The 20,221-nt window shown below is 29.0% G+C and overlaps 1 protein-coding gene across 1 annotated transcript; it reads left to right on the forward strand.

Annotated features, from left to right (window-relative positions):
* Positions 1-9,431: 9,431 nt before the first annotated feature.
* On the forward strand, positions 9,432-11,193 carry LOC114186005 (stem-specific protein TSJT1-like). Its single transcript, XM_028073996.1, has 4 exons — positions 9,432-9,744; positions 9,970-10,210; positions 10,307-10,427; positions 10,637-11,193. Exons 1-4 carry the CDS (start codon positions 9,533-9,535, stop codon positions 10,825-10,827), a joined length of 765 nt encoding a protein of 254 aa, XP_027929797.1. The 5' UTR covers positions 9,432-9,532; the 3' UTR covers positions 10,828-11,193.
* The last annotated feature ends 9,028 nt before the right edge of the window (positions 11,194-20,221 follow it).

The raw sequence follows: 20,221 nt of genomic DNA on the forward strand, positions 1-20,221 counted from the left end.
TAGATGCATTTTTTTCATCTTCATCACAAGCCTTCCTCTTGAAAAAAGAATCAATTCTTTTACTCTTTATCATAATTTTTCTAATATAAATTTTTCACCTCTCACCTATTTACAAAAAGATTATGAATACCCAAAATTAAATCTTAAAAGCAAGACTCAATATTTTAAGAAAACTAATAACTTCTAAATGATTAGCTTCCCTTACCTTAGAGTAGATTCCTAATCTTGTTCTTCCCTTACACAACTTCAAAGCTTAAAATAGCTCTATCTACATAAAGAAGAGTTTGATCAATAATTAAAGCATGATTTTATTATCTCTAACAGATAGATATATGCCTAGAGCATAGAAAAGCAACATACAAGAGGGAAACATATTGCTTCAAAAATAAAAAGATGAACTTACTCAAAAGAAGAAATTGTTCGGTCCAAAATGTTTCTTAACTCTTCAATTTTGCTGTAGTGCAATTTGATTTTGAAAATAATAAAGAATTGATGGTGAAAATTGAGATGGAAATAAAAAGGGAGAAAGAGTTGGAGGCACGGAAGAGAGAAACCAAATAGAACAGTATAAGAAATTATAATAGAGAACAAAACGTGATTTTTAAATTTTAAAATAGATTTTTCAAACTAAATTAATATAAATAAGGTAATAATATATAAATAAAGTAATAATATATAAATAAAGTAATAATATATAAATAAAGTAGTAATATATAAATATATTTTTTTAAATATATAGAAAATAAAATAAAATAAAAATAATTAATATAAAAAGAGTAATAATTTTTAAATATTATTTTTTAAATATATAAAAATAAAGTAAAACCAAAAACGGTTGGGGGAGCCTTGGCTCCCCCCTGTCCCTTAATAATTCCGCCCCTGGTTAGGGGGATCCATGAAGTGTGCTCTCTACTTCTACCCGGTCAATTTTTCCAACAGAGTAAGTTGATTTTCCTGCTCTTAACTTTGTTAAATTGAATCATCTACGCATGTGAAAATTCTTCTCTCGCATGAGTTATCTAAGTTTTTCTCATCATCCTCTATTGACTAGTGATTCTAATGATGTTCTTTGATCATATGTTATTGTTGTTCTAGGTTGATTTGTGATCTCTGTTAAGATTTATAAGGAGTCGATACGCGAGTTAGGTCTTCTGCACTGTTTCATATGTTAGGAGGGAAGCTAGTTTTGTCTTTTGAAACTAATATGTGTTGTAATTATGAATTTGATAAATGAGCTGTGGTGAAATTTGATGTATATGATAATTGAGATGAGTTGTTTGTAAGCTATGAGGATTATGTTTTTTTTACCTATTAAAGGAGAATAACTATTGTGCTATGTGTATATCTGAGTTCAATTAATGTGGATATGTATGATAGAATGGATGTGTGATGCTTAAACTGTCTTTGCAAATGTTCTGATGTTTTTTGGACCGCCTTGAGTAGGTATAATTATGCAGAAATCAGATTTTGTGTAATTTTGCAGACTCTTGGGCAAGTATTACTCGCTGGGCAAATGGGTTGATCTGCAGAGTTATGCAGAATATTCATCTGCAGAATTATGCAGATTAACAAACTCAGTTGGGCGAATTTCCAAGTCAAGGACTTTCAGACTTGGACAGTCGTTGGGTGAGTAATTCTCGATGGGCGAATTTTCAAGTCAGAAACTTCCAGACCTAGGCCAGTGGCTGGGCAAGTGCTACTCCCTGGACGAGCATGGGGCAATAGCTGGGCAAGTATTACTCGCTAGGCGAGCATGTTAGAACTTGAATTATTTCTTATGTGATCAATTGAGTATGATTTGAATTGTTGTGGATGGTATTTAAATTATTGATTGAAGAATGAGTATATGAGCATGCTAATTTGAGGAGAATTAGTGGTAGTAATTATATTGTAAGCATTAATGTGGGAGTTCAGTTGGAAAGTTATCATGACGCTCTAATGATCATCAATTCCTCAAGTAGAGAAGATGGGGCATGTGGTGAGAGGAGCAGGAGGTCCTAGCCTAGGGTTTTACCTTGACCAAAGGTGTTAATGGACTTACCTCGTGTGCGGTAATGTTTACAGCTCTATAGAGTAATGAGTGCCACCACAAGTGTACAACTTACCAGAACTCGACATCAATACTTGTATCCAGATCATTTTTGAGTCATAGCTTTATATAATTTATTGTGAAAAATAGAATGATAGTATATGATAAAAGTTGTTTTTAGTATGAATTATATTGATTCTTTAAAAAACTTCACTAACTTACCATTTCTTTTGTGTTTCTTCTTCCTATGCTCTCTTCTATTGCTATGATCACCTAAATGGTGTTATTAGCGAAGATTTGGTGGTTGGACCAAGGTAGGGTTATGGTGATCCTGTTGTTTAGATCTCTATTTCTTTATAGTATAGTATTTTTTTTTTTGAGAAATCTCATAGTTGTTTTAGATAACTTTGTATAAATTTTATATTCAGTTGGGATATGTAATATAATTTTATACGTTCAGTTGTTTAATAGTTTATGATTGTTAAAAGGGATTATACAACAAAAATATTTTAAATATTTAATAAAAACTTAATTAAAATATATAAAACTGAATTAAGTCTAAATTAATAATTTTTTAATTCTAAATCTTAGACGTAAAAGTTCAAAACTTGTGGTTCAATAGTATAGTAGAAGAAAAATCTATCAATTAAAATAAAATATTTATTTATTTATTTTATTTGTTAAGGTAAAGTTTATTAAATCAAAATATATCAAAATAAATAAATTCTTTTAGTTGGCTACTTACACAATTTTCTTTTGATTTAGAACGCTACAGTTTTAAGTTCACAAGTTTGCTTTCGAATTCAGGAATTAAATACGGAAGTTCATGAATCTAACTTTAGTTGTCTATAATTATAAGAATTTTAAAAAATAGGGTCTATTCTACTTCAGGAGAAGTCTTTACCCCCATACGTAAATGTTAGTGCGGTGAGATTTTGCTTATTTGATTTCTTTAAAATAACTTTTAGACAGTATTTGTTATTGTTATAGAATTCAACATTTTTTTACCAATTTTCATTTAGCTAATGTAATTTTAAAATGTTTAATGATGATGAGATTCATTAAAAAGGTTTGAAGTGATTGTAAACTCGTAAATAATTTATCCTCTTAATTTTCAAAAAAAGAAACATTTGTTTTATTTTTTTTTAACATTCCATTTAATAGTATAATAGTATTAAATGAAGCTTTATATAACTGATAATTCATAAACGGTTAGAGATGAACATATAACTATACTATTACAATTATCCGCGATAACCATACTAGCATAAGAGATTCTTCATACACAACTTCAAGAAACTAAAGGTTGACCATAAAATTGCAAAGCTTTCGAAAGATGGGAGCTAAACCTAGTTATCACGATCCTAGATCTATACAACTGCATCAATATCTTCCTTCTAAGGTATCACACACCTATTTCCTTATATGCTCACATTGGTGATTATTGTAAAATAAAGAACGACAAGCATAAGAAACACAAGTACAATAGAGGGTAAGCTAGTTTATAAAAGAAATAATCAAATAACAGTTCAACTGATTACATCATAAAGTAGCATATTTCAAACATTCATAAAAATACCAAACATACAATTATAAACTTTTTAGACTCAATTATCTAGATCTAGACATTAATGTATGATTCTTGGTTGTTTTAGTAATTTATTTATTTTACTTTCTTTTAAAAATATTCTCTTTTATTAGCTCTTTTATTTATTTTGTTCATTTCTTCTTTTTATCCTTTTTTTTTCATTTTTTCATAATCCAACAACCCCATCTTTTTTTTTTATTTATTTATTATTTTGAAAGATTGATGTTGATAATGATTTCAGTACCATAATTGTGTCTTTGTGAGATTTGACACGGGTTAGCTATATTGCATTATTTAGCTTGTTTATTTTGATCAGTATTTTGTGTGACCAATATGTTGTCATCAAACACCTTTAACTAATCCTCATAAAGATGACACCCATTATTTTAAAGAGCTCTCTAGCGCATCAACCACCAGATCATGCGTAAGATAACTCTTCTCATGCACCTCCCATTATTGAGAAACATAACCTACCACCATTCCGTTGTGCCACTCTAATTCACATACATTCCCATCTAGTGTGTTAAGTCATAGTAAACCTCGAAAGACTTTCCTATGTCATGAATGATCAACATTGAAGTGTTGATCAACCTCTTTGACAACATCTTGAAAACTCTCTTCCTACTTCTTTATGAGGTGGATCCTCTAATGCCATGTTATGTGGAAAATGATTTCTTGTGTGACCTAGTGTTTGACAAAAAGCACTTCCTAGTGTGACCTCCTTCTTGATATCCATTTCAGTCATGGTTCTAAATGATTTTGGGTGACCCTTTGGTTTTTTCATGATGAATCACGGGTATGACAAAACCTCTTATGAACATTGTGTTTTTGTGAAGAAATTTTATAATGGAAATTTTATTATTCTCTTACTGTATGTTGATGACATATTGATTGTTGGTTATGAAATAGATGAGATTCAAATTCATTTGCAATGAAGGATTTGGGTCCTACTAAACAAATTCTTGGCATGGAAATTGTCTATGACAGGAAGAATGGAAAATTGTGGTTGTTCTAGCAAAAATATATTGAAAAGGTATTAGAGAGATTTAATATGAACATTTCTAAGCCTGTTAGCACTCCACCTGTAGGTCACTTCAAGTTAATGTCCTACAAGTTAGAAAGAGAAATAATAAATCTAGAAGATTCCATATTCATCTATAGTTGTTAGTTTGATATATGTTATGATGTGTATAAAGCTGAACATGGCTCATGTTGTTGGTGTTGTTAGTCGTTTCTTTACTAATCTTATGGAAGAGCATTGACACGTTGTAAAGTGGATACTTAGGTATCTCAAATGTACTTCTAAAATTTGTTTATACTTTGAAAGTGATAAGCCTATATTGCATGGTTACATATACATGACTAGGTATGTGGATTATAGGAAGTATCATTTGAGTTTTATGATGACTTTTATAGGGAAAGCAGTGTCATGGAAATCTAAATTACAAAATTGTGTTGCTCTATCTTCTACATAGGCAGAATGTATTGTTGTTACAAAAGCTACTCAAGAGCTCTTAAGGATGCAAAAATTGCCCCAAGAGTTTGGATTATCATAAGACAAATATGTTTTGTAATGTGATAGTCAAAGTGCAATATATTTTAGTAGGAACTCGACCTATCCTTTAAGGTTAAAACATATTGAAGTTCGATATCATTGGATACGAGATGCATTAGAGATGAAACAATTATCATTAGATTGACGATAATGGGTTATATATGATGACAAAGACCTTACTTGTAGAAAAACTTGCTATTTGGAAGAAGAAAGCCAATTTAGTTGACTATGTCCCAATTAATTGGTGAGTGGGTGATTTTTAAGTGGGTAACCAATTTATCGAGTCCACAATGACTTAATTAATAAAAATAAAAAAGTGGATTTTTCTTTATAGGCTAGGAGCCCATTATACAATTTAAAATAATGCAACCTTTGCATTAGGTTTTCAAGAAAGGGACAAATAAAGAGTAGTTATGAGTGCCTTTGGTAAGAAAAGAAAAGAAGTCACCAAGAGAAAAGAGAAAGTGAAGAAGAATAAAAGAGCAATTAATGTAGAGAAGCTAGCTAGGAGAAGGTTTTATACCATATATCATATATTGAGTTCCTTTTGTTTTTAGTTAAGTACCCATTGGTATTTTCTTGTGTTGTTATCCACCTTGTTAGTAAAGAGTATATTTTTCTATTGATCTTTTGAAGTTTCAAAAGAACTTGTGGTGTACAACTAATTATTATTAGTGAAAGTTTTTATTGGATTAGATACGTAGGTTTTTCCTCCACATTAAGACTTTTCACATTAGTTTTGTTTTTTGTTTGGTGATTTCTTTCTTTTCTATTTTTTTTGCATATTATTTATATAAAAGAGAATTGATCTTGATTTTACTTCAGTTGTTATTTTTATTATCTTTCCAAACTCCATGCACTAAAAGAAATATCTTATGAATGATTTGAAATAATAAATTAACCAATATTATATGATATTTTTAGTGAAGATCATTAAATACACTTCTATAATAAAGATTGTTTAGGACACCCATATGGTGAAAGATTGTCTTGTACACACATTTAATGGAGATTTGTCTTATACTATGTGTAGTGGAGAATCTTCTTGTATAGCCAGTTGTGTCCATCATTGTATACAATGTTTATGTGTTTTACAATTTCTTGAGTGTGAAAAATGTGTGTCACCCGTCACATGTTATATTCCTTGATATGTGGCATGATTGTTGGTAAGTTTTTCTATCTTTTAGAAGTGTACAAAGTCATTTGTAATACATAAACATGTGTCATATCTATAAAGACTTGTACAAAATGTTATGTAATTCTAATCTGTCATAGACTTGTAATAAGCGTTTATAAATCAATGTTGAACAAGCTTATTGAAAGAGTTAAATAGAAACAAAATAAGGTTGAAATAACCAATATATGTAAGCGTATTAAGATTGAACTTTACCCATCTTCTTCAATTGTACTTCTGCTTATTTAAGGCATATTAATGTAGTTATCCAATGTCATTGTCGACTCATTCTAAAGAAATTCCTTAAGTTTAGAAAGTTAAGGAATTCAATCACAACGATTCCTCAATCACTAGTAAATGAACCATTAATGCAAGACTTAACTCCACTAAAGCATTCAAATATATTCCTAGCATTCAAACACATTAGATGATTTGATTGAACCTTAGATTTAAAATTAGTTTTCCAACTCAATATAAATCAGTTAATAAAATGAGTGATTAGTTCATCCAACATTAAAATGCAAAACAAATCATTAACACTAAACAAAAGCTATAACTAAAAACAATAACTACACTGGAAAGAACAAACATATACAATTGAGACATAATTTGGTGAAACAACTACTAAAGAGTGGAACAATTTCCATTGATTATGTGAAGTTAGAACAAAATCCATCAGATCCTTTAACAAAACTCTTGGGAATAAATATGATTTTAGAATTATCGGGGAGAATGAGACTTAAGCCACTTGCAAACAAAACAAGTGATGGTAACCCAACCTTTGTGATTGAAGATCCATGAATAAGGTTCATATGGATAAAAACAAGTCACTCGTTAGTTTTGATAACACTAAATGATTTTAAATCAATTAGTTCATTCTTATGGTATATGTGAAAGCTCTAGAGACTGTATTATTAAAAGGTTAAAACTTTGTAATTAAAGTTCTATGAGGTGTAAGAATTTTAACTTACAAAGTTTTTAATGATTTTCATATCTCTTACGAGTGGTATGTTTTGCAGCTTACGCTTCATGGAATCTCCTATATGAGCGTTGAGTGAGGTCACTTGCATGAGATCTAAGCAAGATCTCTAGAGTACTCCCATGCATGTACATGGACTAGTAAGAGTAACACAATGATAACAACAAGAATTGTGTGGGTGTATGATTGATAAACCACTAATACACATCAAATGTCTGTGGTTCATATAGCTTGTTATACTAATTATACTTTGTGTTAAGTTTCTCATATATCTTACTATATCAGTTCTGATGCATTTCTTTCTATGTGAGACATGATTTTTTTTTTCATTTTTTCTATTTCTTACCCTTTGCAATATGTGAAAGTTTGTTATAAAAACAAAGTTGAATAGTGTACCACAAAAGGTTTTCTCTATGTGGAATAGAATGTGCAAAAAATGTGTCTTTCCTTTCTCCACTGTGCAAACATGTTTACACCAAATTTGCATGATGCTACCTTATTCAGTGGTTCAATCCAACATTGCGCGCAGCTGATCTCGCAATAGAAAATCATAGAGTCTTTTGGAACAAGTTACTTGATTTTTCAAAAACATGTTCCTTGTTCATAAATCATGAAAAGTTAGATTCCTCTGTGAATTTATCTTACATATAAATAATGCTCAATGCTACCTCCGAAAATATACAACACATCTCTTCTCTCTTTCTCATTTTTTCTTCATTTTTTTTCTCTTCTCTTAAATCTTATGTCATAAGACATTTTAGAATTTCTTATTAGTTATGAGATTATAAAAGTAATGTAATAAAAGAAATATAATGATTTGAGGTAACAAATTAATCGATATAATGTAATAATTTTAGTGAATAAAATATTATATCTATGCCATTGAAAATTACCGGATTCTATATGAAAACCACGGGAAAGCCCGTAAATCGCATTCAATAGAATCATTGAATGTAGGCTACACCTTACCCAGAATTAATCATTAGGAGTGGTGTCCACCACGACACAAGAAAAGGTACATCGGAACTAGTTTCGTCGTGACAATTTAAACCTCAAACAACAAAGACAAACGATAAGAACGTAACATATACTCACAATAATCCACAGCTTCTCCAAAATACAGTGGTTCTGCTGATTCTTGTGTCACAATATTGACGGCCTAAACATGTCTGAATATATTTTATTTATGTCACACGTTGGGAAGTGTAAATCCAATTGTCTTTCATTTTCACCAATTGATTAACGTTAGTTCAAACGAATAATTTAACCCTCTTAATAAATTATTAAAAGCACGTCACATCAATTGCTAACTATCTTGTCCTGTTTTGATAGGTCATATTAGCCTGCTATCACACGCAATTGCATTCTCCTCTAAAAGCAAAAGTAGAAAGGAAAACAATAAAGATTGGAAAATAAAAATTAAAGAAAATTCCAAGTTGAAGGCAAAGAATAATTACCTTGGCCTTATTGCTTAAAATAAGAGACTTTGCTGTCCAAACAAGGGAAACTGCTTCCAATCTCCCATGGTAATAGCAAATAACATGGACTTTGGAAGCATGATAATGACCAAATGGGACCAAAGCCAAAGCTGTGTTACGAAGTAGACAAAAAGAGAAATTCTTGTACGTTTTTGGACAAAAATATCGTATTTTGAAAGACTACATCTGTTACCATTGTACTGCATTTCGATGTCTTTAACAGATGTCATACACATAAAACTAAGAATCAAATTTCTAATTATCCATTAATCATATCAATGTATGTTGTAATTATATTGTTAATGTTATAATTAAGGTGATAGATATATATTAATCAGAAGAAAAAGGGTTCCCAGGATAAGATCAAGACTTTACCTATTGAAAATTTGATACTTATCCATCAAACTAGGATATAGGACCCACGCCCACAACTTCAAACAAGGCCACCTTAACCATTCCCAACTTTGGGGTAGGCACCAGATATGACTAAACTAGATCCTCTCCCACTCTGAGATGATGCAATCTTAGCCTTTGATTAATTATTATTTAATATGTAAAAATTTTAAAACATATGCATTCAATGGTGAGATTTTAAAACTGCACACTGTCCAAATTTGTTCATAGAGCTATAAATATCACAATGTTCCCTTGCTCAGAATCCCTGCTTTTCCTTTATCAATTTTAATAGTTGTTTGTAGTGAGGGTAGAGATTCCTGGTGCTGAATCAAAATGTTGGCCATTTTCCACAAAGCTTTTGCTCATCCTCCTGAAGAGTTGAACAGTCCTGCTTCTTACAAAGGATCCAAGAAGCCTAAGGTTCCTGAGGAGACTCTCAAAGATTTTCTTGCTCACCATCCTCAGAACACTTGTTCTATGAGCTTTGGTCATGCTGCTGTGCTGGCTTATGTTCGTCCTGATCAACCTTTCTCTCGTAATCAAAGGTTTTGTGGCATTCTCCTTGTGTAGATCAATGATTTTGTATGCTGATTTTTACTGTTATCTGCACCTACACCTACCTTTCTTATAAAGGGTACTTTGCATTTGGTCATGTGAAGGTAGTAGTAGTAGGTGTGGTTTTTTAAATCAGTAAGGTGAAAAGTGTATGATTAGTGTTGAATCATGGTAGGTAGAGAAAGAATGCTGAATTTGGGTTGTCTGAGTTGCAGGTTGTTTTGTGGGATTGATGACATATACTGTATCTTCTTGGGGAGTTTGAACAATTTGTCCTTACTCATCAAGCAATATGGCTTGTCAAAGAACACTGATGAGGCCATGCTTGTGATTGAAGCTTATAAGACCCTCCGTGACAGGGGTCCATACCCGGCAGATCAAGTTGTGAAGGAACTTGATGGCAGCTTTGCCTTTGTTGTGTATGACAGCAAGGTTGGAAGTGTCTTTGCAGCACTGGTATGCTAATCTGCCATTTTGGTTTTTACTTTTGCCACACTTTTCTTACTAATTGAAGTGCTTCTACTAACAAAGTTGTTGGTCATGGTTTTGCAGGGTTCTGATGGGGGAGTGAAATTGTATTGGGGTCTTGCAGCTGATGGATCTGTGGTGATCTCTGATGATCTAGAAGTCATAAAAGAGGGTTGTGCCAAATCCTTTGCTCCCTTCCCAACAGGTACCTTTCTAGCCACACTCTCTGCATTCTGATTTCATAGTATATAAGTGAGCCTAAAATTCATCTTAGGCTTAAAATTCGTGAAAAATCAAACTACGGAACAACTTAAGCTAATGAAATAAAGAGAGGTTGCTGTGAAACTTGAAGGAAAATGGAAGTACAATTTTGTGATGCATTGAGATCCATGACATGTTGGTGGTGGAATGCAGGGTGTATGTTTCACAGTGAAGGAGGCTTGATGAGCTTTGAGCATCCAATGAACAAGTTGAAGGCAATGCCAAGAGTGGATAGTGAAGGGGCCATGTGTGGGGCCAATTTCAAAGTTGATAAGTTTTCCAGAGTCAACAGCATTCCTCGAGTGGGAAGTCAATCCAATTGGATGGAATGGGACCAACATTAGCATAAAATAATCCTTATGGATAATAATGTTTAAATAAAAGTGTCATCCATGGTCCAATTTACCCTTCTGAATCTATTTCCTCTTCGTCTTGGTTGTGTTGTTTTTTCCTGTTTCCTTCCGGCATGGTACATATTGAAGCGTTTTCTCAAACATGTTATGTGCTGACCGTGGTGCTTGTGTTGTCACTCACATAGATTAACATGGTTCAAGTCAGGAACATCTGTGTAAGTGTTTTATTGCATTGAGATGTGCCAAGTAGGTCCTAGGAATTGTAATGTAACATGGATGACATGGTGTACAAAATGGATGAACAAGGACAAACTATAGTTACTGCGCTCAATTTCTCAATCTAAAGTGCTTCAGCTAGTTCAACGCTAGTTACTGCATTCATTTGAAAAACTGTCATTAGTGTAATATGATTTATAGATAATCTTCCTTCTAGTGTGATGCATATGAAAACACCTAATAGAAACACAGTTTTAAATAAGTTTCAATAAATTAAGAAGATGTTAGTTCATAGCTTCCCAAGTCATCATCAAGAAAATGCTAGCAAGAATATGGAATACCACAAATATTTTCTCTGAATTTCTTGTTTTTCTAGAATCTAGAACAATGATGTATGTCTTACACATGCTTAAGGGAAAAAACTAATCTGTAGTTGGGTAACGAAATTGACTTTCATTGTGGACAAAGATTTGGAATTTAAATAGGGTGTGAGATTAGACAATGCACAAACATAGTAATAGGGATTTATTTATAATTTATGTTATTTATTTTTATTATTATTTACTATCATTATTATTATTATTATTATTATTATTATTATTATTTATTACTACTTATTATATTTATTTATATCATATATATATATATATATATATATTATGATTTATTATTTATATTTATATATTTTTTATCATTTATTACGAATTATTTACTATTATTTTTATTATAATGTTTTTTTAATATGCTTATTAACATTATTATTGTATAAAACTATATGAAATAATTAGAAAAGAGTTAATGTATATTTTCTTGACGAAACTAAATTTTTTTAATAAAAAATAGTCATTACTATATATCTTCACATCTAAATTTATTATGAAAAAAAAACATATTTGTTATTTTGTTATTATATGAAAAATATTATTAAAAATAGTAAAAGAATAAAAGAATCATAAGACAAGGGAGAAGATTTTCTTTTGGATAATTTTAAAGTCGACTTATCAATAGTGATCGTCTTCTAAAAATATGAGATTCTAAACTTTATATTTTTATGGTTTAATTACTCGTATATGTCATGTGTCAGTCTGTAGTTTTTTTTATTTTTAAAATTTTTTAAAATTTTTTAAAATTTTTTTTAAATTTTTTTTGAAAAATAAATAAAAATGTCACACATTGAGACATATGTGGGGACTATATCAAAATCAACACAATAACATATGACAATGACACTAACACGTGGCATTGCAATGCCATATGTCACACACAGGGACCTGACACGTGACATTGTAAATTTTTTTTTCAGAAAATTAAAAAAAATTAAAAAACTACAGACTGACACGTGATACGTCGTTAACGGCGTTAGTCAACTCCGTCTGAAAGGGACCTAATTGAAGCACTTTTTCAAAAATTGAGATGCAATTGACATTTTTTTAAAAGCAAGTACCAGATTGACACACTTCTATCAAAGTGGGTACCATACGCGTAATTAAACCTATTTTTACACAACTTCAAACATTTACACCACCACCCTCAATGGCGAAGCATACATGAGGCAGGGAGGGGCCACGGCCCCCCAAACTTTTTCATTCTTTTAATTTTTTAATTTTTTAAAAATTATATATTTGTTTAAAATTTGTTAAATTATTTATTTTTAAATTTTTTTAAATATACATTTTTTAAATTAGATAATAGTATATTGAAAAGTTAATAAAAATAAAATTAGGTATTTTTTATTTTTATTATAGAGTATAACATTTAATGTTAATAAATTGTAAAATATAAAATCAAATATAATAAAGAAAATAAATTATTAAGATAATTTTTATTTTCTATTCTAATTGTCTTTTTAGTTTTTCACATATTGTATTTATCTCTCATCTTTATTTAATTTCATTTTGTTATGTTACGAAGAAAAAAAAAGTTAAGAAAAAACTTATTATCTCTACCCTTAATTTTTATATCTTCTCCTTCCATTCTTAAAAAAGAAAAAAAGTAATTTTTTTTTATCTTACTTGGTAGTGAAATACGTTTAATATTTATCACTATCTTTTTATCTCATGAACCTTTTGTATATATATTTTTTATTGACAATTTTTAATTGTGACCTTTTTATCATAATATTTTAGTAATTATGTCTCTCAATTATAGGTTATATTATAATAAATTATTTTTTAGTCTTAAACTTGTTTTTTTTTTAAATAGGTATATGAATGAAAAACAAAAGAATAAATTCATTTTTTAAAATTGATAAAAAAGTAGTGAAGATTAAAACATGACAACATGATTGCTCATCGCATACGATGGACAATCCGTTAGATAGTGTAGTTTGTTTTATAGTTATAGGTAGGCTAAAGTATTATTCATTTTCATTGAATCGGTGACAATAATGTTAAATATATAAATTTTAAGTATATTATTTTGGTTCCCCCAAAATTTTTGATCAAGATCCGCTACTGACCACCCTCTAATCATAACAAACACCTCAACCATGTAGACCAAGATTGGAAGTTATGATTGTGTTTACTTTACCATGTTTTGGAATGATAATTCATATATATTTTTTGAAGAACAATTTTGTTGTTATCTTGTAATCTGAATTAAAATTTGACTTTCTAATATGTATTTTGAAGTATTATTCTATATTTATTTATGTATCTTGAAGTATAATTCTCTATTTATCGATGTTTAAGTTGTATTTATCATTTTTATTTTGAAGTCCAATCGTGTATTTATGTATTTATGAGTGTATTCATAAATCAATGCAATGTTTGACATGTACTTTACACACATTCATCATTGTTACTTTGAAGTCCAATTGTCTATTTATGCATTTATGAGTGTATTCATAGATCAATGTAATGTTTAAAGTAATTTCTATCATCATATACACACACAACCATTCATCACTAACATATTCAAAGCACCATTTGAAGTAATTGCAACCCACCCGATTTCAATTATGGGTGTGAACAAAACCATATCAGAATATTTATTATTACCAAATAATTAAAAAAAATATAACAAACTAAAATTTCATAAATATAATATAGTAGTTAGGACAACCTTAAAACCATTTCCTAGTATTCTTGAAAGTTCTGGTTGTTATCAAAATTGTTACATCTCCACATTTACAACTGAAGGTTATAGCACACGTCTTATTACAACTATCGTGAGAAAAACTATTATTGTTTAAGAGAAAGGATGCTCAATTTTTAAAGAAAACTAAGACAAATTCGATTCAAAAAAATATTAAAAAATAATTAAATATTTGGCCCAAATATAGAAACCAAAATAATAACTATTGAACTAACTTATAGTATTAAATTTAATATATATATATATATATATATATATATATATATATATATTTATAATTTAATATAAATAAATTGGGTTTAAAATATTCTAAACTATGTTACATATTAACTAAATGTAAAATTAAATGTTAAAATATTCATTCATAAAATTAAGGATGACTTAAAGATATAATAATAAGTTTATATAAAAAAAATTATATTTGTAATATTTTCAATCATCATAAAAAAAATAACATAGTTAAGAAGAATAAGATAATGATTTAAAATTTTATTATAACTATATAAAATAATAATTAACTAAATTAACATTTTTTTCTAATTTTTTTCCATAGAGTTGCATTCTGGTATAATTAACTTATTGTAATTTCTTATATACTTAACTCATAACTCAACTACTTCCAAAAAAAATAAGTATTAAGTATATCCACCAAACACTAACCGTAAACTCAAAATTAAAGTATATTCATTCAATTGTTGGTTTTTCATCATTCTTGTGTAATTTCATTTGGAAATTAGTAGACTTGTGCAAGTTTTAAAAAGAAATTGCATATGAACAAGTCGTGTCAAGTTGACAAGACTTCACAACAAAGAAGTTGTGTCTAGCTTAAACGACTCAATTATATATGAACTTAAATCTTGCCAAATAATAACAATTTCCATAAAAAAATTATCTAAAAGTGAAGTCGTCAAACTTGAGATGATTTCAATTTTGGAATGAAATGAATTGAAGTCGTGTCTATTGTGACAACTTCAATTTTGAATGAAATGAATTGAAGTAGTGTCATGTTGTGACGACTTTAGTTACGAAGAATTGAAGTCGTTATAGCATGACACTTGAAGTCGTCATAGCATGACAAGATTTCAATTCATTTCATTCAGAACTGAAGTCATCACAACATGACACGACTTCAATTCATTTCATTCCAAAACTAAAGTCGTGTCAACATGACAAGACTTTACTTTTAGATGATTTTTTCACAAAAGTAATCATAACTTGACACAATCTCAGTTCATCTGTAGTGAAGTCGCTTTAGCTTGATACGACATCTTCGTTATGAAGTTGTGCCTACTTGACACGACTTGCCCATATGTGATATTTTCTTAAAACTTGCACCATTCTAGTAATTTCAAAATGAATAATGGTGAAAAACCTTCACCGATTAGCTCACAAGCATTATCATAAGATGGTACAAGAATCCTTATCAATTTCTTATCTCTAATATCTTCATCTACATAGTTAAAAAGAAAAGTATTAATACTTGATACATATTATATCTCAATTAAATCAATTATAACCTAAGTAATACTCAATACACATTATACATCAATATATATATATATATATATATATATATATATATATATATATATATATATATATATATATATATGCTAGTATTATGGAGTTTGATTTAGTCTCACATTGTTTAGTACTATAAGACATTGTTCTCTATTTTGCTATATAAGCAACCCTTTGTAAAGCTTGAAATACACACTGAAATAAAAATACTTCCTAGTATAGTCATGGACGTATTGAACTACGTTCAATTCTTGTGTCGTTTATTTTTCTCTCCTTTTGTTGTCTTGTTCCTAACATTTGGTATCAAGAGCCAATTTCTTAGTGTGCTTTATGGTTACAACTTTGTTTGATCTTCCACATCAGAAAAGATTTAGTTTTTTCTTGGGAATCTCATTTTAGAGAAGTATTAGAAGCAATGACATTGGAAGAAGCAAAGGTGAGGGTTAAGAAGTTTGATGACAATGACTTTGGGTTCTAGAAGATGCAAAAAGCGGACTACCTATATCAGAAGAAGTTGTATCTACCCTTAACAAGGCAGATGCCAGACGACATGGAGTAGTCAAATTGCGTTAAACATCATGGATGAGAAAACAACCGTAGCTTTGATGTAGGCGTTGTCAAATATGCATGAGAAGTTATTTGCAACCAATAAAGCGTATTTTATTCGCAAGCTAGTCAATCTCAAAATGGGTGAAGGTAACTTCGTTATTAATTGATATGAATCGCATTATGGCCCAAATGGAGAAGGACTAATATACCAATTTGTTGCAGTTTCTTTTATTTAAATAAAGGTCCAATGCTTTGTAAAATTGACTGACCAAATTGTGTTTTGGCTTAACCAATTAATGGGCTTTAGTTTGAGTGGATCATTTTTCAGTTACAATCAACCTTTAAGTAGTGGATCATTTTTAGCTTGAGTGGATCATTAATAGTTTTAAGTGGACTATAATATAAATTTATGTGTCTTTTGTAATTTTAGTGGTTAAAGCTTCTGTATAAGCTTATCACTAATCATATTAGTGAATTTAATACAATTATTGCACAATTGACATTAGTGTAGATAACTTTTGATGATCAAGTGAAAGTATTACTAAAGTTGGTAATTCTGCAAGTAATAACAAGTTGAAGCTTGATAACATCTGCGACTTGATCTCAAGTGAAGATGTTCGCAAGAAAAAGTTTAGTAGAATCTTCCAATTTTAATTTTGGTTCAACATTGATTACTAAAATTAGAGAAAGAAGTAGCCAGAAAGGTCATAATCAAGGCCAAGGTAGATCAAGTCTAGAGGGAGATCACAAACAAAAGTCCAAAATGATATCACTTGTTGGAATTGACAAAAAATGGTCACTTTACAAATCAATGTTGAGCTTCAAGGAAACACAACAATAAAAAGAAACAAGATGATGATCAATCAGCAAATGCAACAACTAATGAAATTGCAAATGCACTAATATGTAGTTAATTCTATTGACTCCTGGATTATTGACTCAGGTGTGTCATTTCATACTACACCTTCCTTAGAACTATTGTAACATCCCTACTTTTAATAAACTGTATTATTTATTTTAAATAAAATAATTAGAAAATCTTATGTTTTTACTAATGTTTCATATTTTATCTAAATATAGTTTAAACATTAAAAATATATTTTATCACGATATAATTTTTACTTATTAAAAATAACAATAAGAAGAAAACAAAGCTAACAATATATATATATATATATATATATATTAGATAAAAATATATTAATTAAAATATTATAAAATAGGTGTGTGTATAAAAAAATGAAGAATCTTCTAAAAGAGATAAGAAAAAAATAGAAAATAAAAGAAAAAAGAAAAAGAAAAAAGAAAAAGAAGAAAGAAAAAGAGATAAACATGATCTCATTAATGTAAGTAATAAGGATTTTGACAAAAAAAAGCACATGCATGACTTTTATTTATTTATATATATATATATATATATATATATGTATATATATATATATACATATATATATATATATACATATATATACATGTATATATATCAAAGATAGTGACGTTTATGGTATGTTTGTTGTCAAATAATGAAATCAAAATAAAAATATTTGGCATGTGACAGTTGGGGTTTATTATTTGATTTTTTTTTCAGGATTCAATCGGAGGAAGTGTGCTTGTTGATCAAAATATTAATGAAAGAATTTCCATTGTGTTGAACGTCATCTAATATTTATTTTTATAATTATTTGGACCTGTATGGACTTAAGTTTGTTTGAATTTTATTTAAAATTTATGACAATAATGTATTTTATTTTATTTTATTTGAATTTATTATTAAATATTTATTTTTTAAATAATTTTGTAAATACCCGTGGGTACCCGTGATACCCGCGGATATGAAAACAATAGACGGGTACCCGCATAACGGATACCCGATGGATATGGGTACGGGTACGGTACGGGACGAATATTTATTCAGTAAGTACGGGGGAGCTACTACCCGTACCCTACCCGCCCCGTTAACATCCCTAGTTAGGGGGAGTGAGGTTAAGTTTTTTTTATATTGATCTTGATAAACTCATGGGTGTTATATTAATCTCTTATTTATTTTGAATCATATATTATTTTATTTACTTCCATTTAACTTATTTTCATTTACTATCCTCTTATATTTATTTATTTTATTTTATTTATCTCCAGTCATGTATTAGTCATATTTATTTAATTTATTTAATATCCAATTATGTACGGGTCCTGTTTATTTATTTTATTTATCTCCAGTTATGTAGTGCTCCTGTTTATTTATTTTATTTATATCCAGTTATACACTGCTCTTGTTTATTTATTTTATTTAATTTATCTCCAGTTATGCATTGCTCATGTTTATTTATTTTATTTATATCCAGTTATGCACTGGTCTTGTTTATTTATTTTATTTAATTTATCTTTAGTTATTCACTAGTCCTGTTTATTTATTTTATTTAATTTATCTCCAATTATGCATTAGTCCTATTTATTTATTTTACTTAATTTATCTCTAGTTATGCACTGCTCATGTTTATTTATTTTGTCTAATTTATTTCCAGTTATGCACGAGTCTTGTTTATTTATTTTATTTAATTTATCTTCAGTTATTCACTGGTCCTGTTTATTTATTTTATTTAATTTATCTCCAATTATGTATTGGTCCTATTTATTTATTTTACTTAATTTATTTCTAGTTATGCACTAGTTCTGTTTATTTATTTATTTAATTTATCTCAAGTTATGCACTGGTCCTGATTATTTATTTTATTTAATTTATCTCCAATTATGCATTGGTCATGTTTATTTATTTTATTTGGTCTCCAATTATGCACTGGTCATGTTTATTTATTTAATTTAATATATCTCCAGTTACACACTGGTCTTGTTTAATTTATATTTTTGTTATTATGTTTATGTATAACATTTTAATCCTTATCTTTTTATTTATTTAAAGTTCTTGCTTTGATTCTTATTTTATCATTATTTTATTTAATGAGCTTAGACAGAAGAAAATTACATGTACATTTTATTGTTATTTTATATTCTTTGTGTATAGTTTATATAATGACATGATTTGATAGTCATCACATTTTATGACCTTTGAAAATATCCAAGAGTATGTCAGTTAAGTAAGAGTTAAGTCTGGTTTCAATAAGTTGAGATTAAACCAATGTTAGAGTGTTGTATTTGGGAAGTCACAGTTTGGTACACCACGGGATGAAAGGCAAGGACCATGGTGGGGTCTAAGGAAGTTTTACCAAGTAGGTGAATATCTGGATAGCTCATAATAGCGCACTAGACTAGAATATTCATAGGCCAAACTTTGGACTATCTGATACCTGCTCAGCATCGCCAATGTTAGGTAGTGAGTATATATCTCTTTTGTGGGCTGATAAATGGCTAATATTCACGAGAAAGAAATAATTCTGATTGTACCAATATTTTATGAGAAATACTCAACTACCTAATCACTTCCCAAAGTAACTTTTGATGTTTATAATGGATCATTAGAAGTGGAATATGGATCCATATGTCTGGTAAAACAAGATCAAGTTTAGTGGTTGTAGGTCCAATTCTAGGCCCCTAGTATCTATATTGTTTGTTGAGTTTATTAAGATTGATATTTAAGGCTTATAAAGAACTCACTACTTTCATATTTTCTTTCATATGTACCTGCTGCATCAGCAGAAGAGGAACATGCTCAGTGAGAGTTGTTCGAGATATTATTGGTAGATCTTCTGAAAATTGACTTATGAATAATTTCTATGAATATCTTTAGGAGATATTAAAAATATATATAATCTTCTATTCTGATGTAGGAATTTTAATATTATACAAATATATATTTTTGTAATATTTCATGAATACTTACAGAGATGTAATATATATATATATATATATATATATATATATATATATATATATATATATATATATATATATATATATATATATATATATATATATGAATATGAAGCTTTATTATTGTTGGTATCCTCTCAAAGAAAATCTTATTGTACAAAAAAATAATTAATTCCAT

The sequence above is a fragment of the Vigna unguiculata genome, chromosome 5 (genome assembly GCF_004118075.2).
Source record: "Vigna unguiculata cultivar IT97K-499-35 chromosome 5, ASM411807v1, whole genome shotgun sequence".
NCBI classification, from domain to species: Eukaryota; Viridiplantae; Streptophyta; class Magnoliopsida; order Fabales; family Fabaceae; genus Vigna; species Vigna unguiculata.

Bases quoted from the DNA above. Each gene is read 5' to 3' on its own strand.
- LOC114186005 (XM_028073996.1), top strand. From the start codon at position 9,533: ATGTTGGCCATTTTCCACAAAGCTTTTGCTCATCCTCCTGAAGAGTTG. The intron at 9,745-9,969 runs GTTTTGTGGCAT...TCTGAGTTGCAG, and splicing joins CCTTTCTCTCGTAATCAAAG to GTTGTTTTGTGGGATTGATG. The intron at 10,428-10,636 runs GTACCTTTCTAG...GGTGGAATGCAG, and splicing joins CTTTGCTCCCTTCCCAACAG to GGTGTATGTTTCACAGTGAA.